The sequence below is a fragment of the Triturus cristatus genome, chromosome 6 (genome assembly GCF_964204655.1).
Source record: "Triturus cristatus chromosome 6, aTriCri1.1, whole genome shotgun sequence".
Classification (NCBI taxonomy): Eukaryota; Metazoa; Chordata; class Amphibia; order Caudata; family Salamandridae; genus Triturus; species Triturus cristatus.
In genome coordinates this window covers 188,378,606-188,402,662 of record NC_140589.1, presented here as the reverse complement: position 1 = coordinate 188,402,662, position 24,057 = coordinate 188,378,606, and the positions used below count along the sequence as shown (strand labels likewise).

Here is a 24,057-nt window from a genome sequence, read left to right as displayed (position 1 = left end):
TCAAAAGGATATGTATGTGTACACATGTGGTACACATACATGCCCTAAGGGCATGTATATGTGCCACACGGAAATTTGAAAAATGCAAAAAGTAAATTTTTCAAAGAAATCGCAAATTACCACCAACTTGAAGTTGGTGGTAATTTGCGATTTCTTAAGCCAAAATTACACAAATTGGGTGCTTCCTGCAGTGCATTTAAGGAATCGTAATTTGAGATTCCTTAAATGCATTTGCAAAGAAGGAAATCGCACATTTTACAATTCCCCATTTTGTGAGGGCCTTTTGGGATGATACATCCAAAAAGGCTTTTTCCCGTTCGCAAACGGGCCGATTCAGAGAATCGGCCCGTTTGCCAACGGGAAATGGGCTTGATACATATGCCCCCTAATGAATATATTTTGCACTGTAATAATATGACGGTCTGTTGGGCTCTGGCACCATGCTTGACAGTGGTAGCTGGTGAGCTTCCCTGCACCCTTTCTTAAGAATGTGATTTCCCGTTTGGGTAAGAAGGGCTGTTGCTGTTTTTATTTTGCTTTTATTGTTCTTATTTATTTCAGAGAGTGTGTATTTTTATGTAGGTTGCACTTCTCTGTAGGTATTTTACTATTGAGGGTGGCAGACATTTATCCCTCGTATGAATTCATTTTTTATGTACTAAGCACGAAGTTTTAAAGCATTTTTGCATAGTTGGTCATATTTCTCAACCAGCCATGTCAAGTTATCATTTTCTCTACTGCTACCTTTGTCCTGCTCAGCATTTATGTGTTTTTTTATGTCAGGGGTGGGCTGTGCTATACAGTTGTTGGGTGTCTAATATAGGGTGCTGCTTGGTATTCCATCTATTATATCATGTTATGTGTACTGTACTTATTTTAACATGTGTTTGAGTGCATATTTGTCAGATTTGTGCCTAGATTAATATCTCATGAATTGGAGGATCCCAGTTGTTTGTGAATAATAGTGGTCTTTTGCTGCCTTAATGAATTTTCATTTGCTGTTTTTTATCATTGATGTCTTTGAGATGTGTGGTTTGTATTATCTAAGTAGCATGTGAGAACATTTATAAATTAATATACTGAAAAGTACTGAAATTGTGACTCTCCCTTAGAGGGTCTGACACTCCTCAGAGAAAATTCTTAGTGGGCGTCTGTGGCATTATACTGAGGGCCAAAAGAAATGCCATCCTCATATCTCTTTGGGGACAAGTAGTTGACCTGGTGTACAAAGGTCAACGGGGAATAGTAGTGACCACAAGAGCACCACATGACCAAGCGTATTTCCCAGTGAGGATGCCACAAACATCATTAAAGATGACAAGTGTCAAATGCTGCAGATGTTTCCTCTCCTTGATGTAGTAGGCAGCAACATAACTTTAACAAAAATATGGGCTCATCAAGATAGATACATACTACAGATTCCCACTGGGAAAATACATTTCATCACTAGTAACCAGGTAGAAACTCCAGATCTAGATAAAATATTGCAGTGAGTGGAATCCCATAATTAATGAAGGCAGACAACGGACCTCCTTTTTAACAGCCGTGACTTTTTATTTTAATTTATTTTAGTAGTTTTATATAGCTCTGGTTAAACCCGAGGGTATCGGAGTGCTTTACAACATTTGTAAAGTAGCAATCGAGTACAAAGAGTAGTAATAATAAATACAGTGATTCTTGACGGATCAATGTTCAGGATTTGTCAGGTAGCAGTTGAGTACAGAGAGTAGTGTTGGTAAGCACAATGAATCGTAGCAGGTTTTGTTCAGTGGGGGGACATAGGTGTGAGTCAAGAGGTAGATGTTGAAAGAAGGTATTCTTGTCACAGGGATTGGATGCTCAGGTGGGCGCGATTCCATCTTGTGTGACCTCTCTCACTTCATAAGGGTTCGATTGAGGAAGAGGGTTTTGAGCTGACTTTTGAATTTTTTGAAGGAGGTGTTAGTCCTGATATGGACAGGGATGTTGCTCCCAATTTTGGGCGCATTTCCAGAGAAGTAGCGTGATAAGGTTCTTTGCGGGTTTTCGGAGGGATGAGCAGTAGAGTGTTGGTGCTCCTGAGATTTCTTGTCTGCCCAGCTTTGTTGAGTTTGGAGGCCAGATAGGTGTGTTTTCCAGTGTGCAGAGCTTTGTGGGTGAGGCAGGCAGTTCTGAAGTTGGCGCGCATTTCTATTGGGAGCCAGTTTAGCTCTCAGAGAACGGGGGAGATGTGTTTGAATTGCTTTACTCCTGTCACCATTCTGGCTGCCGCATTTAGGGTAGCTCTGAGAGGAGCAAGGTGTTATTTTACCGCGCCTGTGAGGGTCGCATTACCGTAATGTAATCTGGATAGCACAAGAGATTGCATGGCTTGCTTAAGGTCTTTTGGGGGGATGAAGGGTTTGATTTTGTTGAGTAGTTTTAAGTTGAAGAAAGCACAACTTTGCTGTGTTCTTGATGTGTTTGACCATGTCTAGGTTAGGATCCAGAGTGATTCCCAGTGATTGCACGGAGTCGGCGAGGATGAGAGTGCAGTTGAGAGCGTCAATAGATTTGAGCCATTCTGTGATTTGGGGGGTCTGCTCTTTGTTGGCTATAAGGAGTATTTTGGTTTTATCCTGGTTGAGTTTCAGATGGTTTTGGGAGAGCCATTGTTGGACTTCTATTAGGGTGTCATCAAGTCTTTGCATGTCTGCCCTGGTGGAGGTTTCTAGGTAGATCTGGGTGTCGTCAGCATAGAGGTGGAAGGGTATGTTGGCTTTTTTTAGTATGGTGGTGAGGGGCTCCATGTAGATGTTGAAGAGTGCGGGAGAGAGAACTGATCCTTGGGGAACGACCCTGCTTATGGTGCGTAGGTCAAATGTGAAGTTTCTAATTTTTTACTGTAGGACCACCTCTTCTGCTCCTACCCATTCATGAAGTACGTGGATGAGTAGCTTGTGGTCAACCGTGTCGAAGGCCGCCGATAGGTCCAGGAGTATAAGTAGACAGCAGTGGTCCATGTCGAGTGAATTGTGGACGTCTCTGTGCTGCAGCCTTTTCTAAAGCCCGATTGGTGAAGGTCTAGAAGATCATTGTTGTCCATGTGTTGGGCAAGTTGACGGAGAACACATTTTTCTAGCAGTTTGGCTAAGAATGGGAGATTGTAGACAGGCCTGAAGTTATTGAGATCGTTTGGGTCAGCGTCAGCTTTTTTCAGTAGTGGTGTTACCTGGCCGATTTTGGTCTTAGTCAAATTGGCATGGCTGACAGATTCAAAATCATCCAGAAGTAAACATTATGACACATTGAGCTGGACTGTGAAGCAGCCCAGCAGACTTTGCATACTATGCTGCATGTGTATCGAAACATACTGTCCAGCATCAATTGTGACCTGCCACCATTTTACTTAGTCATAAAGTTTTCAATAGGATACTATGATACAGATCTACAAAGAAAAGCTTGTCACTCTGACATAAAGGAAGGTGATTGGGTGCTGGTTAAAATGGTTCTGATGAGCAAGACAGACTCCAGATATGCCAGCATGCCATTGCAAGTAATTATTTAGAACAAATCAAGAGTGACCTACCTTGTGAGGAACAGATGAGTGACTATCAATCATCACATTATTGAAATTGTCTATACTACTGCCTCAAGTGATAACAATGACTCAAATCTTAACATTGGAAAGGATGTGACACATCCACCATGGTGGTCAACTAGATTATCCAAAAAACCATTTCAAGTGATCAATGGGATTTAAATGTGAACAACATAAGAGGATACTCCTGAATTTGAAATCAGGAGGTTGACTGGTTATTGTAATATAGCTGGAACATTCAAACGACCTTAAACTCTCGAGAGAAGTGCATTAGGTGACCACATGACATCAATTCCGGAAAGTGGAAAAAACCAAAAAGTGCTGGAAAGGGACACAGACATACACTTAGGTTGGGGAATGCACTTGATAGAGGCTACCTCTCTCATATAGTGATAATATGAGTATAGTGTACTGAGGCCTCATTTGCAAATAAAGAAAGTTGGATACCCATAACTGCAACCTGTGTTTTATCCATACCTGTAGATACCACAGTGGTCCTGGTCATAAATTATTTGAACAATATTTCAAATTATTTTTTATTTGAACATCCACATTGGTCAATTATGTCATGTGGATATGTTTTTCAACCTTACACTTGAATATGTTTCCGTATGGCAGATCTGTCTTCCATTACAAACAATGTGTTTTTAAATCATTGTCTATCATGCAACAATGCAACAACTCATATTACGTAAATGTATTTATTTTTATTTATTTTTTCCCTTAGGTTTATACAGCACAAACTTGGCCCTACTGTATTAGAGCAGTGTTGCAAGAGAACCAGATTAAATTTGTTTTTTGGGCATGAGGAGATTAGACCATGTTCTCAGAATCACAGGATATTGAGCTGAGGCTGAGATTTGAATCAGGTTCCCCAGCTGCAAGGGAATCGCAGTGCAATAATACAGCACAAAAATACAGCAGCATAAAAAAACAAGAGAACACATCAACACCACAACAGAATATCACACAATAAATATGCACAAACTTTCTTGTCACACATTGCCATATGTTGCCAGAATCCTATATTTATAATTAGGGCTCCCGGTTTTATGGTATTTATTTTTTTAACATTTCCGTCTGTATTTATCCATATTTATTTTTTGGTCATTTTTTCTGTATTTATCCATATTTATTTTGTCGAGTAAAACAAACATTAGTTAAACGGTGCACACCACACTTGTGACCCAGAAAGCTGACAATCTTTTCTATCACAATAGCAAATAATGTTATTAAATCAGGCTGTAACAAGTAAAAAAAAGAGTACTGAAAATGATTTTCCAGACATTACACCGATTGAAAAACATTTTTGTTCTGTTGAAACCCTTTTACTGTTTACATACATGTACGTATAAAGTAGCTCTCCAGTGCTATCGAAGTTCCTCTTGTCATTCGTGCTGAACTAATAATTCAGGTCTCCAATAGTTCTAAAACTCGAGGATAACAGAACATGAGTATTGTGTTGTCATATTTTTGCAGGTAGCAAACTAACAGGCGTGTTGCTGAGAATCACTTCTCCCTATTTTACTCCTACGTGCACTTGCGATAGCCGTATCCTACACCAAGCCCTTCTTAGTGAAAGATGAGACTTAGTAGGTAATCTTCCCTGCCCCTTTCATCCTTTATCTCCTGGGGCCATGTAATCAACGGACTGAAAGCGCAACAGGTGCCCCATTTTTAGCACTTCAAGGTAACTCTATGTGGCCTCCCCGATAAGTTATAGAGGAGGTCACACAGAGTGCATCCCGCCGCACCTCTGCTCCAAGCCAGGATACTTAAACAAAAGGAAACCTAATGGCCCCTTAACATTGACCTTTGTATTGACTCGGCTGTAATCCGATAAGCCCTCTCCCCAGCTGCGCTCGGACAGACTGGTCTTCTCCTCGAAGACTACAACAAAGTTAAACGTATTTATTGGCATTTTTCCGTTTTTACATATAAATGCAGACAAAGGAAAAATATTTTTCCGTCTGTATTTATATGTAAAAATCCGTTTAAACGGAAAACCGGGAGCCTTATTTATAATATGGTGGTAAGAGATGTTTCAACAATCCTTGTCTTAGATGAAACAGCACCAGGCAAAAATCTTTTGTGACCCGGCCCCATAGAATTTTGTCTCCTCTATGTTAGTGTTCAGCTGATTAACACAGCAGAATAGAAGTTAAAATATTAAGGTGAAATCAGCTATTTTTATTTTAATAAAATGAGTTAAACATTAGTAATTAAATGTGCATTTTTCATTTGAGTTACACTTTCATAAGATGCTTTATTGGACACACTCTTGTTTATTTATTACTACTATTTTACTCTTTAAGTATTTTTTTAAGATGTCTATTAATATTTTGTTTTCAGTATGAAAGTGGAATTCCATACCTCTGCCATAATTTGTCGCGTAGCAAAAACCAGAAGGAGTGTCCCCACTGCCAGTGCATCCATTCCTGTAAGGTAAAATAGAATGTGAGATGTGTGCTGGTCATTCATTTGGATTTTGAAACGTAGCTGTAGTAATACACAAACAGTGTATGCCAAAGAAGATATACAATGAGCGGACATTCTAAAATAACTAACTTATGAAATGTAAATATACAACAGGCAAAGTACTGTAAAATGAAACAATTAACTATGACTATATGAACCAATAGACTCTGCGGTGTAGGTTCAAGGTTTTCTTTGTGCATGCGCCTTCTCTTCTCCTGCACTTCTTGCGAAGGATGAGCTCTTATTGAGGACTTCAGTATTAAAATGAGTGAGGCTGTGCCTTTAGGATAGAATTTCTTTTTGCCGCACAAGTAATTGCATTTTTAGGGTGGACCTATGAAAATTGACTGCATTTGTAACATGAAGCCATAAGCACTGCCTATTTCAGGTTAAATCTGTATTATGTTTTAATGTTTCCACGTGAGCTAACAGCACAAGATAAAAAAAAACACATGCTGATCAATCTGGTACCTTGGACTAATATCTTGAATGAATTAACCTCACATTTCATGGAGAGCAGCTTAAATAAGCTTAATTTCTTTGGACTCAAAAACACATTACAAGCTCTCCATAATTTTCTGAACGAGTCAGAGACATGGTTTCTTTCATCAGTCACTGAAGTAAGAGGCAGTCATACCATATATACATCTATTTTTTTCAGAGTAAAAAACCAAGGTTAAAGTAATGTTATAGTTAGAGATTGGAAATGTTAATAATATGTTACTTTACATTTTTTTTCAAAACGAATAAATTCACAAGAAAATTAAAAGTTATAGGGTTGTTATAGTTTGGTGAAAATGCAAGCTAAAAATCACAGTTTTAAATTAATAAAACCACTAAAGTAACTATAAAAGCTCTCTAGCCATTCACAGTGTTCTCATGAATAAATGATATCATTTCATTTGTTGTAGTGATATTATCAATGATTGTGTGGGACATGTCATTAGTGATGTACTATGCAAGATAATTAGCAGTGCATGGAGAGGGCACAAGTCATAGATACTTTAGGGCACGGCTTGAAATTATGTTTTAACTGGCATTTTCATCCAACTATAATGTTTCTTTAACCTTTGTTTTTATTCAGTGCATTTATCAGTTTAAAAACAAAAAGGAAAGTAGCATATTATCAAAATTTCCAACTATAACATTACCTTTGTCTTTTACAGTGAATGTCTGCATTTTTCAACATAAAGTAAGATGTTGATTGTGGTCTGTGGCATGAAGGTGGGGCAGGACTGTGGTCAGACACTGCACGTAACACCCTGTGAGTGCCCTACGCCCCCGGTTTGCAGTCTAGTTTGATTGACTATAGTCAAATGCATAGTTCACTAATTCATGCAATTCTATGTTACTTAAAGTGATTGTCTTAAACAATGTTTATCAGAGTTTGTATTAAAAAGAAATCAATGTCTTTGAGTTATTTTTTAACATTTTTCAGTCCACAATGTGTAGTCACAAAAACAACCACAAGAGAGCCCTGCACTCAAGCTGGAGAGCATAGAGCTCCAGCTGAGACTGCTTAAAAAATTATAGTAAGCTTGTAGTGAAGACAGGGTTTTGCCTGCACACATTGCTATGTTAGCATAAGCGCTTTCGATGTTAAACGCCATCTTGCCGCTTTGCTGCTTTTGCACACAACACCACAGGTAGCTGTTATTATAAATGCAACTGCTTGCTTGCTTATTACATGAGTGCCTCTAGCACACCATTTATTCATGTTTTTCTCTTTTTTTTAAAATTATTTTTGTATTTCCAAATGTCCACCCAGAAGAGCCATGGGTCACGCTGGAGCAGGCATGGTAATATATTTTTTTAACACATTTGGGGTGCTCTAGGGCCCCCCAGGAGCACTCTAACTATTTTTCATGTTGGGGGAGACACAGGGCATCAGTGGCCCTGCTAGCTCCCCTTGCCAGAGCATGACATTTCTCAACTTTTTCGAGGGTGCCCCAGTCCCCTCTAGGGGCACCTGCTAGCCTGGCTTTGTTGGCAATATCTGAAACGGACATTTTCACATAACTATAGTGTCCCTTTAACTTTTTTCTCTGTTGAATTTCTAAGGTTTTGTGTTGCAAAGTAAGATATTATTACCATACTTTACTTTACTGTCACTTTAAACTTTAATTTTATTTGTGGATTTCATAGTTTTCTTTTAGATATAAAGTAATGGCTCAGCCTCTAATGCCTCTGTAGGCAGCCAGCCACATGCCGTGCATGGTCTTTAGCTGTCCGTTCTATGGGGTCATCTTTATGAAATGTTTCCCCAAAAAAGTCTCATCCACCTCAGTTCCTTTCTACAAAGGTTTGGGGTGATTCCTCAAGGGGGAGCTGAGAAATAGGGTGTATCTCAAAATGTGTTTCCCTTACTCATTTTTCATTCAGAAAATTAAAAATCAAAACCACTAAAACTGCTGATTTGGCAGAAAGCTAGATCATCATTCAGAAAGGGTATTTTTGTGACAGTGCAAATCCATTAAGTCGTTTTTGAGTAATTAATGGTCAATAACTTTGTATATATTAAGCTGCGGTGGATTGGTAGACCCAATAGATCTCAAGCTGAGACATGATTGACTATCACCACATCACATCAACAACGATGTGGCAGCGGCAACAGTCTTAGGCCTCGGGAGACCTGTAAAAAAGGTGGAAAAAAGATATAAATGTCATACATTTTGCAGCAAATTTGCGGAGGATCCCCAGGCGAAAGCTTGAAATTGTACTCTCTTTACTTATAGGGTGCCCCCACGTATCTGGACAATCAGTCAATCAATCTAGAGTGACCCTCACTGTAACTCTGGCCGATGTGTTGTATGTGGTGAGGCAGAAGGAAGTGGAGCACAGGTGTCTGGAGGGATAATAGAAGTTCAGCCGTAGTTGATGTATGCAGGTCCCTGGTTGTGGAGGGCTCTGAAGCCATGGGTGAGCATTTTGAACTGGCATCTTTTTTTAATAGGGTGCCAGTGGAGCTTCCAGAGGTGGGGTTGATGTGGGACTGCTTGGGGAGGTCTAGACAAGCCTGGCTGCTGCATTCTGTATCATCTGCAGTCTCATCAGGAGGTGTGAGATAATTCCTGCATACAGTGTGTTATACCCTACTTAATTGTATAACATGTACTTCAGCCCTGCTGCCTCTAGCTGCTCAGCCAGAGCGTGAGATGGTCATGGAATGTTGGTGTGCCTGTGATGCATGGAATGCCTGGGTGTCTGAGTGGATGAGTGTTGGCAGTTGAAGATGGGCTGAGCAGCTAGGCAGGCTGCTCCTGGTGGGGCTGGTACCACACTAGGCTGGCTGGAGTAAAGACAGATGTGACCTGTACTGGAGACTGAATAAAGAAGACTTAATAATACCTCTTGGCTCCAGGTGTCTATCTTCATAGATCACAACATAATTTTGGCGACCAAGTGCTACGATGCAACAGTTTGTTAAAAGAAACAACGGTCTTGCCCCGAATTTGCCAACCTTTGGATGTCTACTCTAGAGGCGAGGTGTATGATCGGTGTTTTGGGCACGAGTTTGCAGGTGCGGTATTGCCAGCGTGTTGAAGTTGCCGCACAGCTGTGGGAGAACATGGAGTGTGCACACTGCCCTGCGGTGACACACAACGCTTCGCTATTTTGGCATCGTCAGTGCCGAGTGGGTGTACAGTTCTTTTTATTGATTTGCGGCAAGATACAGAGGGAATTGTCAATTGTAAACTTTTCATCGCTTTTTGAGGTGAGCCTTTCATTTATTTTTTATGTCTGGCAGCGCTTAACGGTTAGTTTAACAGTTCACTTGAAATTCAAACTGGGCGCGAGTCACTAACAGCGTGCGCAAACTTACCCGATGTTTTCTCGTGGGATTCTGCATGACGCGCTCATCTTCGTGGGATCCTCTATGACGGTCAAGCTCCACACAAGACGCTTTTGGAGCATCTACGTGCCGGGAGCCACCCGGTGCAACGTAAAAAACATGCCACCATCTTAGGGTTGGTGGTGGCGCATAGTCACATAACGTTCTTTGCTGCCCTCTGGTTTTCTAGCCAACCACGGTGTTCAGGCTGCACCCAATAAAGTTTTTTTTAACATTATTGAGGGCCGGGGACAAAGCGATGTCTTCACTACATGAACATTATCCAAGATCGTCTATTTCGGAATTTTGTTTTGGATATCCTCCGTTTCATGTATGTCGGAGGTAAAGTGCTTTGTCTTTTCTCTATATCTGAGTGCCCGCTTGTTCGGTTTGGCCATATGTCATAACCACGATACTTGGAACTAGGTGCTCTTCTGCCACCAGTTTATTTTTCCGTGCAGCGTATTTCTTTTGAAGTTGTCTCAAGTTTTCTGTACTTTGGCAGTGACATCAACATGCACATCTTGACAGTGTCTCCGACGTGTGTTGTCATTGACCGGCTGACTAAATATTCTGTGCCGTATATCTGGCAAGTTACGTCATCTGACTGTGTGTTAGTCTGCATTAACAAATGTGTAGGATTTTCGGCACAGAAGAACATGCACCATTAATTTTGGCTACTGTATGGTTTATAACTAATGACAAAGGATTTGAACTGATTATCTATCTAAATGTTTACAGTGTTGCTATACGTCATTATCTTCGCAAATTGGCCTAGAGTGCTATGTTTAGAGCAATAGAGTTCTTATCTCTTAGGGGTTAGTGTTTGTAATTTTCTTCAACAGTACAGTTGATGTCGTGATGCCACATGTTTACGTTTTTCTAAGGATGGGTTTTCCTTGATTTTCTGTGGGTGGTCATCACATTGTTCCCTACACGAGGGAAGATTGTGGGTAACAGCCCTTTGTCTAGTTACGTTTGTTACTCCCATATGGGGTACGTAACCTCCACAAGGGGGTCAAGAGCTCTTTTCGTATTTATGTTTGGTTACTCCTACATGGGGGTATGTAACCTCTACAAGGGGGTTGGAGTATCTAGGTTAACCCTTACACTGGGTTGGGTTATGGTTTAGTCCATAAATAGTTGTGCGCAGTACTAATGTACATCCCTTCACAGGAGTTTTTATGGGTGACGACCCATATATATGTTTGTTTCCCTTTCTCTTGGGATTGTAGTTGCAGGTTATGCTACCTTTAGCGCTACTCTACGTTATGCTTTTGGGCATTGGTTGACTGAATAAAGAAGACTTAATAATACCTCTTGGCTCCAGGTGTCTATCTTCATAGATCACAACACAGTGCGTTGCCGTACTCCAGTCAGCTGGTGACCAAGGCCTATGTGATGGTGCACCTGGTGTAGATGGGGAGCCATTTTAAAATCTTGTGGAGGATGTGGACGCAGATTGGTAAGACTGCGTTGATTCATTTTTTTGATGGTGAGCTTGCTGTCCAGAATGATGCCGAGGTTGAGGGTGTGGTCGGTGAGTGTTGGTGCGGATCCCATTTTGGGGTTACACCTGACATGATTCCATAGAGAAGTGTTTCCAAAGATCAGCACTTCTCTCTTTGTTGAGTTGTAGGCAGTTGCTCCTCATCCATTTTGTGATGTTTTTCATGCATTTGCTGAAGATTTTCAGCACTGCGGAGGGGTCTTCTGTTAAGGAGATGATGAGCTGGGTATCACCGGCGTATGATCTGATGTTAAGTCCATGTGATCTTACAACGCCTGTGGGTGGGAGGCAGATTCTTTATGTTCTGCCTGTGATGAAGGAGCCGATCCGCTTGAGTGCATACCCTTTGATTCCGATCTTGTGAAGCCTTCAGAGTAGGGTGTGGTGTGATACTGTGTTGAAAGCTGCTAAGAGGTCAGGGAGGATCAGGGCCACCATTTTACCCTGGTTGAGGATGGATCTGATGTTGTCTGTGGCTGTAATCAGGGCAATTTCAGTTCTGTGTTTGGTGTTGAACCTGGATTGGGACATGTCCAGAAGATCATGGTTCCTCAGGTGTTCTGTAATTAGGTGTTTGATGGCCTTCTTGAGGACTTTGACTAGGAAGGGGAGTAGAGAGATGGGGCTGCAGCTCTTACGGTCACTGGGGTTAGCGGATGGCTTCTTGAGTAGGTGCATGACCTTTGCATGCTTCCATTCATTTGGGAAATGGCCCTGATGATCAATGTGTTGAGGATGGAGGTGAGCTCACTGTTGATCGTTTTACTCTGGAGGTTGAAGATGTGGTGGGTACACGGTCAGAGGGTGCTCCTCAGTAGATGGAAGTCATGATGGCTGTGGTGTTGTACATGGTGAGCTTGTTCCAGGTGGTGAGCAGGTGGTCATTTTCTTCATTTGTAGGGTTAAGACAAATCTACACCTCTCTGACAAGAGTGAAACACAAGTCAGGGGTAGCTTTAATTCATTCCAGGTTGACTAGGATGTTGTTTTACTAATCTAAAGCTGTAATTCTTTGCTGAGAGGCTTTTGCTATGTTTTAGCTTGGCTTGGATGGTGCTTACATCTGTTAAAAAGGCAAAAGGCTCAGTGTGCATGACACTATTGTAATCTTATGCTTAAGAACTCTACTTGAGAAACAAACATTTTATGTGCACAGATTCAGAGTATCAGTGGTACTGGCTCCATATAAAGGAGCTTCACTCCACCTAAACTTGGGAACTACACAGAGCTCCCAGTCTAATTTTAGCATAATTTATGCAGCACATTCAGCATAAACGGGGTAGCCAGTAGGTAGTTATAGTTAGGACCAACATTTCAATAGGGATTGTATTTTTTGTTTTGCCAAGAACTTTGGCGTCTCTTGGCGAAGCTTCACAAAATGTTTAAAATTTTTATTTTAGGTGGTTCAGCTACTGTGTTAAAGGTTTCGCGGTGATCTGTCAAGCAGGGGTGGAGAAAAAGGGGGTCCCAAAAACACTTTTTCCCCATGCTATGTCTATGGGGACTACAGATCAAACCACTGGCACCAAATTTGGCAGAAAGTTAGATTTCGGTCTAGAAAGTGTGTGTTTTGTGATTTGGTATAAATATGTTCAGTAGTTTTAAAGATATTAAAGGTTCAGAAATATAGATATCTAAGAACGTGAAGGAACTGCGTATTCATCCATGGATGATCCGAGGATTTGGCGGGGAAAGGGAGTCCCTGATTTGCTGGCCGTAGACTGTAAGAAAAGTTATGTCAACCATTTTGTTTTCTCAGATCAGCTGGGTGCATTGAAAATTCACTCTAAAACACATAAAAGGGGTCAGGCTAGAGGTATCATGATCCCATAGAACACATAGAATGGTCCCTGAGGGACACCTCAAGAGCACAAAATTGCACATTTTTTTGTTCATGAAAAGTTAAAATCCGCAGAGCTTTTGCAGCTTTTGGCCCAAGTTGAAAAAAAATCCAAAACAAAACATTGAATTTCACTGATAAAACCAAAGGTTACAGGATTGTTATAGTTAGGCTGATGTTTTACCCATACAAAACTATGGCTTTTCGGAAGTTATAGTTATACTTATAATTAGACTTATCTGAACAAACTATATCTTGTGCCATTATGTAATATATATAGTAGGTAGTTAAAGTTAGGACCAAGTTTCCATAGTAAAACCATTTTTTGACTTGACTGTATCTTTGGTGCCTTTTGATGAATCTTCATGAAACTTTCCAAATAAAAGTGACCTCCTGATTCTAGTTGTGCATGGGAAGAGAGCAACCTTTTGTGATTTGGTGGAAATCCATTCAGGATTTCTTGAGATATTAAAGAAAATCTAACTTTGTATGCCTGTAGCCTTCACGACTAATTTGTGACATATCAGGAATATGCGCACCAACATGAATGCTTTGATTGGCTGCTGCAACCTATGCAGCTATGTAGTTGCAGCCCCAATTTTATATATTGGCTCACCATCAATGGGGGCTCAAAATAAATATTAGAATATATATAGGGATCAGGGTAGAGTTATCCTGACCCCGTGGGTATCAAAAACGGGTCTTCGAGAGAGCCCTTATGTGACCAATGCATCAAACATCTATTGTTTTTTTTTAACATACGATAATTGCGAAGTTGTTGCAACTCCTCTGTGTAACATTGAGAGGTATTAATGAATATCTTTGCCAAAAAAATTATCAGATACTCACTATGCTACTACTGTACTCACTCGGAGATTCCCTCAAACTGTTGCACCCACTCACACACCTACTCAGAGACTCCTGCACCCACTCACAGTCCCACTCACACACCCACTCACTGACCTACTAAGACATTCATGCACCCCTCACATACCCACTCAGACAATTATTTACCCACTCAGAAACCCACATACTCATGCACCCACTTACAGACATACTGTGAAACTCACAAACCACTCTCAGAACCTAACAGAGACTCATGCACCCACTCACAGATAGATCCACTCAGGCACCCACTCACAGACACACTTAGAGATTCACAAACACACTCAGACACTCCCACACACACTCACCAACCCAGTTAGACACACACACACCTACTCACAGACCTACAAAGAGCTCTAGCACCCACTCACAGACTCACACAGATACTCTCACACGCACCCTCACACTCTCTCACCCACTCACAGACCCCCTCACAGACTCCTGCACCTAGACAGATACCCACAGAGACACAAACATATCCACTCACAGACCCACTCATAGACTCCTACACCCACTCAGAAACCAACTCAGAGACTCATGAACCCACTGACAGACCCATTCAGAGACTCTCACACACACTCACAGAGCTATGCAGACTCTTATTCACCCACTGCCAGACCTACTGAGAGACTCATGCATTCATTCAGAGACCCACTCAGATACTCACACACCCACTCACAGACCTACGTAGAGGATCATGCACTTGCTCAGAACATACTGGGAGCCTCATGCACCCACTGACTGTCCCACTCAGGCACTCACTCACCTACTCACAGACACACTCAGAGACTCACACACCTGCTCACAGACCCACTCAGAGTCCCATGCACCCTCTTCAGCCTGCCACTGTGTAGCCTGCATGTGCAGTTTTACTGCCAGGTCGACTTGGCATTTAAAACCCCTTTGCCATGCCTTAAACTCCCCTTTTACAACATATATGTCAACCCTAGGTTGCTATGTCCTTAAAACCTTAAAAGGTAAGACTTTTACTTTGGCGTTTCAGTGAGCAACACATGAATATACAGACTCATACTTCTAATTATACATCCAGTCTCCCACCCATTATTTGACTCACATACCTATGTCTAAAAGCATAGAGCTACTAATGCATCTAGTCTGACAGCAACAGAGACATGCACATAGTCACTCACACACCCACATGGAAATATGTATCCAGCAGTAATAGATCAACTCAGGTACTCATGCATCCACTCACAGACCCACTCAGTGACTCACTCAAACACTCCTGCACCCAGTCACAGACCCAGTTAGATACTCATGCACTCACTCATGGACTCACTCAGAGACTCTAGCACCCACTCACTGACTCACACACACAGACACTCATAAACCCACTCACAGACACATTCTCACACCCACTCACAGACCCACTCAGAGACTCATGCACCTAGTCAGAGACCCACACAGACACTTACATATCCACTCACAGACCCACTCATAGCCGCATGCACCCACTCAGAAAAACATTCAGAGACTTACCATCCACTCACAGACCTACTCAGAGACACATGCACTCACTCACAAACCCAATCGGACACTCAAATACCCAATCACACAACCACTCAGAGACATAAACACCCACCCACAGACTGACTGAGACAGTCACATACCCACTAACAGACTGACTGAGACAGGAACGCAACCACTCACAGACCAATCATACTCTCAAGCACTCACTCACAGACCCATTCACACACTAACACACCCAGTCACAAGCACAGAGTCACTTATACAGTACTGAATTTTGAATGTGCTTGTGTCTATTGAATGTCTGCTTTTGTGTTGTGAATTTGAGACGTATTCGCAAATTTGAAAAATTACTTAAAAAAGAGATTTTAAAAGAAAATGAATCAGTGTTTTGTAAATGGGGTGGCTCTGAGAAGAACCGTTGTGTTTATTATGTGTAGATGATAACTACACATAAAACATGATGTAGTGTTTCAATTTGTTGAGGAACACCCTGTTGACTCTCTCTGTGAAGTGAACATCATCCCTTCTATAAATACCGTCCATGTCAAAGCTCAAGTTGTAGACAGAGCTCATGTTATGGTCTCTGAGGAATGCAAGAACAGCTTTATTTACATGATTCCTGGCTTTGTCTATCTGTGGACAGAATTCATTTGACCACTTCCATTTCTGTTTTTTGCATATGTTGGAGAATACCAAGGCAGTCTGAAGGAAAAGTACCATTAATTGAGGAAAGATATCCTTAGTTAGAATTTCCAGTCTTACCCTAGTAAGTGTGCCTAGGTCATTGCCACCACTGTCTACAATCATGCGGTCAGGGTATTCGCAAACCGCAATGCTTTTTAACCAAAGGCAGCAATTGATGACCCTTTAACCCACTCTGGCCAATCCAAGTAATGTCCATATTAGGCAAACCAAAGTCCCTGTCTGTCTCTCTTTCTAGCACACTCTCTAGCTCAAGACACAAAGTTGTGACCCACAATTCACTCTCTAACCATTTTAAAGGCAAGGAAGAGTAGTACACAGGAGACAGGCTGGAGTAGAATGAGACTGTTTTCAAATTGAAGGCAGTTAAGGTCAAGTACTGGTGGTACAAAATAACATATTTGATTGAGGGTGTAAATATGAAGATAGCTATAATTAGGTATTGAATTTTGAGGAACAGTAAATATGTCTGTGATTTGCTCTGGTAAAAATAAAAAAAAATCTATGCAATCCTTGGTATGTTTTTTATTGCAAACAGTCAACCATACCTGCTGTAGTTGAGTTGAAGAGCAATATGCTGCTTCTTGAATGTGCTGTGAACTTATGACCTACTGGTTCAAGAGGATGCTCTAAAGGAGGTTTCTTTGGAATCTCTTCTAAAAGAGAATGGGAGAAAGGTATTAAAGAGACTGTAGTCTGTTTGCTAAAATTAGAGTGGCATAGAGTCTTTATATATTAACAAGGGTTTATTTTCTCAGTCACATGTATGTAATAAAGATTACATTAGTTGTAAAGCATTAAGAGTGTAATTTTTCAGACTCCCATAGGTATTCACAAATATTTGCAAAGCTACACCGGGGTCCGAGCTGAGGATCATAGCGAATTTGTGAAAACTCCCAAAACCACTACGAGATTGGGCTTCTTTATGGAAGTGAAACTAACGGGTACTCCTCAGAGTAGTCCGTTATTGCCTCTGAGATACGAGCTTGGAAGAAAAGAAATCTCGGAAATGGCCAAACTACGACCAATTCTATACTGGCGTAGGTTATGGACCACACCTGAGCTCACTCATTATGCATCCGGGTTCACTGATGTTATTAGAGCAGATTGCTTTAACAAAATCAGATGGTTCAAACTATTAAAACTAGTACTATTTGAACTAGGCCTGAATGCACTATGGTCCGACCCAGCTGGGGCATCATTCCCGAATAAGGCAACCCTAAAAAATATTTTTGGGGATAATGTCGCTAACAAAAGTCTCCTCAGTATCAATTGTGGGGCCATGACTGCTAGTTTTCTCGAGGTTAAATTGTACCCCATGTATGAACTGTATTGGGATTATATATCCAAACCTTTGGATAGGAAATTGCTTTTTCAATTAAGGGCGGGCTCTCTTCCTCTTCGTTACCTAACATCTAAATGGAGGGAAGGAGGCCCTGCTATATGCCCAGCTTGTGGGGAAGGTAATGAAACACTTGGCCACTTTTTGTTTTCCTGCAAACCATACTCTACTCCAAGGCGTGTATGGTTGGCGCCTATGTGTAGGAATCTGGGTACCAAGAGTAGTATGGTGGCTTTGCGCATAGTAAGATCGACAACTTTAACTTGGATTATAATTGCCACCGCCAAGTATTTGGGGTGGGCATGGACAATCAGGCAGAGATTGCTAGTCCGGTGATTACTCTCTGCCTAGAAGAACAGAGACTGCTAGAGTATTGTCTATTCTCTGTTTAGTGTAATTTATCGTGTCATCTGGAAAAAACAATTTTAAATGATTCTTTTTAGAACAAAGATTTTATAAAATTATACTTAATTGTACTAACAACATTAATGAACTTTACACCTGTGAAATATATGTCTAAGTGGCTCTCTCAATAGCACAAAAATTATATAAACTGTACCTAATTGCATTATCTATAATAATGAATTTTATTATTGTGATTAATTTTATCTTATCTTTGAAAATAATTTGTATCTTTTTAAGAACTGTGCGTTTGTCAATATGACATCTCAGATTTAATTGTTTTTTATTATATGTTTGTATGTCTGCTTTTATGAGTAATTCTCGAATAAAGCACTTTGAATTGAATTGCAAGTAAGGGTTAAGAAATAATGACTTTTAAGAAGTGTATTAACAAAAGAAAAACATGAAGGGGATGTTTTTGTTTGCTAACTTCAACAGTATCAGTGAGAGAAAAGCTGAGAAGGTTGCCATTCATGGTTGCTTTGCATGAGAGTGGTTTACCATTCTCATGCATAGTTTTCATGTTTTCTCTGAGACGTTTCATGTACCAAGTCACTCACCCACACAGTCACCTATGCATCTACTCAGTCACCCATACAATCAAAAACACATACAGTCACTCTCCCATGTAACTACTGACACACCCAATCACCCACTCATACAGCTACTACCACATCCACTCACTCATTCATAGAGGTAGTGATAGACCCACTCAGTCATACATACAATCACCAACACACTGAATCACTCTTCCATGTAACCGCTGACACACCAAATCACTCACCCATACAGACACTCACATTCTGTCACTCACCCACACATCTACTCATGCAGCCACGAATGCACCATTTACAGCCACTCACACAGCCACGCATCTATAAACTCATTCACAAACCCATAAAGCCACTCACACATCCATGCCCACACATCCATCCACTCACACACCCACTCAATCACCAATACAGCCAGTCATCCATCTGCTCATTTACCCATGTAGCTACTCACAAAGCTATTGATGTACCCATGCACCCACTCACACACCCATTCACTCACTAATACCGCCACTCATACATCCACAAACTTACTCATACAACCACTCACATACTCATTTACCCATATAACCACTCACACACTCACACACTCATTCACAAACCTATACAGCCACTATCACACCCACTTACTCATCCACTCACTCAAACACTTACACATCCAGTTACTCAATAATGTAGCCACTCACTCACTAACACATAAACTCACTCACTCATACTCTTACTTACACACGTGTACATGCACACATATACAGTTAATAGTTTTGTAAACCAAGAAAGATGATTCTAATACAAAACTTTCTTTGGGATTTTTCCAAACTCTTTTTGTTTTTTAACACTATGTATGTTTGTTTTTTACAAAAAAAAATGGCAAATGGAAAAAGTAATTAAAGAAAATGCTGAAAACTGGGGATACAAGTGTCATTGTAGAAAAAAACAAAGAACATAACACTTGTGATGCTTTGCTACTGTCTTTGAATCGTCGAGTGACACCAAATGTCTTGCTTCACCTTTCAGATAATACAGAAGCTCTCACACGGTGGCTCAAACCCACGGCGAAGCAGGAGACATAACACAACAACACCTAGAAAAGGGTTTTATTTTACAAAAGGCAAACACGCTCTTTTTAGAATAAGGCTTGGGGTTTTTATTTTATACAATTCTCTCTAACAGAAAGGCTTTCCCAGATGTCAAATGCTCAACATTTAAATACACACACACACATATATATATATATAATGCAACAGTTAAATGCATGTATACTACTAATGAATAAACTAGCAGCTAATAATATGAGATAAGACTCAAGAAAATATTATGGGACGTCCTGCAAGAGATCAGAAAGATATATATATACTAGATACATCAAATTATTACTTTGGATGTGCACACATCACAATGAGAACACCTCAAATGATCAAAGCCACTGTCTACACATCACAATGGCAATAATCAAAACTCAAACACCTCAAATGACCACAGCCACTGGAACCACGCATCACAATGGCACTAGTCAGAAACAATTCACCTCACCCGATCGTTCACTCAACATCCTTGCCAATTCTTACTGAGGGGTCCGTTCACAGCTGGCTTGGACTCTCGACCGGGACTCAGGTTCCTGTTCTACTCCGTGACAGCTTCCACTGAGAAACAAGGCATATGCATGAAGCCGTACATTCAGGCTAGGGTAAAAAACACACACAAAAGTAAATTAACATGATGCAGTTAAAGGTAATCACAGGGTGTCAGACCACAAGAGTGCCTCTGGCACTCCATTCCAACCCATGACCTTTGACTACTATAACATACATATATCACAAAACTGAACATCTTAACTGAAAGCACAACTATGATTGAAGCAAATATCGAAAAGTAACATTATAGACTCATGTGCTGAACTGAAAACACAAATATAATTGAAACACACATTAAAACTGTGAAATCATCAAAGCACGTAAAAATTATTTTAAGGCATTGAAAAATAGCTCATGCATATCTCAATATTCAGCAAGAATAAATATATGATGTATACACAAAATAGAATCAAGCAAATAAACTCAGTAATGCTCCTAATGTCACAAATGGCTAATTCTGGAACTTCTACTGTTGAAGCAGCCAAACATATATATTTTGTGCTTAAAAAACAAAGGCTTTAAACTAAAAAACATCTTATTCAATTTCAATTTCACAAAGGTTTTTTTTTTCTTTTTTTTCTGCAAACTGAACAAATAATGTCCTTCTGTGTGAAAGACACACAACCTTCTTGCATTCAAAATTATAACTGAACATTTTAATTCCTTTTCAATTTCACAATATGTTTTGTTGTTCTTTTTCAGAAATAAGGCTTGTTAAGTTTGTCTGGTTTATTCAGACAAAGGATGTCAGCTTGCATCGTCCGGTGATCACTCCATGGTTGGGGGGGAGGGGGTCCACACCCTCGCCAACCCACTCAGTCACAGGCACCCACTCGCAGGACAGGGAGATCAGGTACACCAACATGTCGCAGTATGATCTGGAAAAGAAACAAGCATTACTCTTCTTGCAAAAAATATTTTTCAAAAAGCAGCACGTTTTCCTTTCTCTGTTTTGGATCTGATGGCAAAATAGTATCATTCCTGTCTGCACGATTCTCTGCTGGCTGTGGGGAATTATCTGGGAATTCTACCCACATTATGGCCTCTGAATTGTTGGTATTGGAGTGAAACTCTCCTTTTCCCTGCACAGTAAGAATGGCTGACTATTTAGCCACACACTACTGAATACGTGCTCCTTTTATCATTTGGTGTGAGCCCAAGGCAATACATCTTCTCTATCTGCTCTGGTAATTTTCCTTTCTTCAACTGGCCTGTCACCTTCTGTGGGACTGGTTCACGCTGTGCATACTGACACATAGGAATCACAGTTGTAAGTAAGTCTAAGGGGATATGCATCCCTTCAGTCTCTGCCCACCTGTTTGTATGGTCTTTCTCTCCTAGGTGCTCGCAATGAGTCATGCACACCAAATCAGAATCGTGTGTCACCACCTCTGTCTCCAAGGTTTTAGCCTTTTCATCTGTAAGGGAATTAAAGGTTCTGCCTAGTTAATGTATAGAACCATGAGCATACACAGCAGCTGAGCTTTGTGGAAAAATGTGCGACTTCACTGGGGAATCCTTTGTCTCAGGCACCTCAAACACCACCCCTGGACTTCCTAGTGGGACCAGCACCAACTGTTCATGCAAAACTGCAGTTTCTGTCTGTATGTACCACTTGATCACGTTTGTTTCTTGCCATTGCATTTGAGAACATTCAAAATTCAAAATCACATCATGTCTTATTGTCATTTGCCCAGTGTCTGTCAGCGTGCAAAAGCACAAAAGCATCTGTATCTGTCCTGTATCTATCAGAGCACAAGTCAAAATCAACTGTGTTTGCCCTGCATCTGTCACAATGCAAGCAAAATATTCTCCAGCATTTTAAAATATTTCAGTCCACTAGTCTAAAAGCAGACACTTCCTTCCTTGTTTTTCAAACATACTCAAAGTAGCACACTGCCCCTGAACAATCACATAAAATTTAATGTCAACTTTCTGTATTGGCCATACATTTAAAACACATTGCACAATCTCCTTTGCAGACTCAAAAGCACATTGCTGCCTTTCTGTTTTCAAAACAGCATATCTCCATGTAAAGCAAGATTTGTTATTCACTAACATGTCTGATGCATAACTGCAACCAACGATCGCTAAATCTAACAGACTGGTTTGTTTATCTTCCTGCACGTTTACATTTTCTTGCTTCAAATTAATTTCTGGCTGTGAAACACCCTCAAAAGAATTAATTAAAACCTCCTGTGAATCCTGCAGATTAACTCGCAGCATCTCTACATCCACATTTTTTATGAATTAATCCCTCTGGCTATCTGAACAGCCTAGCAAAGTAAATGGCTTCAGAGCTTGGAACATGTTTAACTCTTTTTTCAAAGAGTTGTTTTCAAACTGAGCGTCCTCTAACTCTCTTTTCAGCTCACTACATTCTTTTTCCAATCGTTCACATTTTTGATACATGCTAAGCAATGTATTCAAAATGACACCACTATTTCTGTTTGAAATACCAAGGTGTTTTACCTCTTTAAGATAAAAATCTTGCATACTTTTCAATATCTGTATTTGCCTCTCATCTGTTTAACATGCATTAGAGACAATCTCTCACTCAAACAATGCATCTGGGACTCTGCAACTTAAAACATAGGCATTTTAGAGAGCATATTCCCCTTTTAGAATTGCACTTTTTTGAATCGTGGAATGACGCCAAATGTCGTGCTTCACCTTTCAGATCATACAGAATCTCCCACACAGTGGCTCAAACCCACGGGGAAGCAGGAGACATTACACAACAACACCTAGAAAAGAGTTTTATTTTACAAAATGCAAAGACTCTCTTTTTAGAATAAGGCCGGGGGTTTTATTTTACAAAAAGCTCTCTCGCAGAAAGGCTTTCCCAGATGCCAAATGCACAAAATTCAAATACACATAGATATATATATATTGAGATATATATATATATATATTTATATGCAAGCAATAATAACACACTTGATAAATGCAACAGTTAAATCCATATATAATACTAATAAATAAACAAGCAGCAAATAATATGAGATGAGACTCAAGAAATTATTATGGATGTCCTGCAAGAGATCAGAAAGATATATACACTAGATACATCAAATTATTACTTTGGATGTGCACCTCACTCAGTCACACATCACAAAGAAGGCACCTCAAATGATCAAAGCCACTGGCCACACATCACAGTGGCAATAATCAAAACTCACACACCTCAAATGACCACAGCCACAGGAACCACGCATCACAATGGCACTAGTCAGAAACAAGTCACCTCACCCAATCGTTCACTCGACATCCTTGCCTATTCTCGCTGGGGGGCCCATTCACAGCTGGCTTGGACTCTCGACCAGGACTCAAGTTCTGTTTCTCTTACAGCAGTACGTCTAATCTATAAGTGAGCTAGCAACTCAGCTGTCAACAAACCTCAGCTTTATAGTCTCAAAAACACACACTAGAAGGTTCGAGAACCTTCCCCCCTGCACCAAAGGAATCTTACTAGGACTGGCCAGCTGTGCACGCAGATAAAGCTTAAGCCAGGCAGAGTCAGAATTCAGGATGACACGAGGCCATGTCAAAGCAAATAGTAAGAACTTAATATTACTACCAATGACCAACTCAATGCACATTTGTGCACCCCTGCTTATAGCATCACATACTTCATCTCTCAATGTACAACACAGTGCACATTTGTGCACCATTGCTCATAACACTGCACAGACCAAAAAATACATTCCACACCCCTCTCTCTCTCATGCTTTCAATTGCACATACCACTCGTTCTGTTCTTGGCAAGGCTGTTCTACTCCGCGACAGCTCCCATTGAAAGACTGCAAGAAGGCATGTGCAGGAAGTCGTACA

General features: G+C 40.6%; 1 protein-coding gene across 1 annotated transcript in view; it reads right to left on the bottom strand.

The window, feature by feature from the left end:
* The window catches only part of LOC146816610 (cysteine-rich venom protein-like), a 738,882-nt gene that overhangs the window by 520,933 nt on the left and 193,892 nt on the right, over positions 1 to 24,057 (bottom strand). Inside the window, exon 3 of the mRNA XM_085609142.1 lies at positions 5,933 to 5,997. Within this exon, the coding sequence (XP_085465268.1) occupies positions 5,933 to 5,997 (65 nt within the window). The remainder of the gene's footprint in view (positions 1 to 5,932; positions 5,998 to 24,057) is intronic.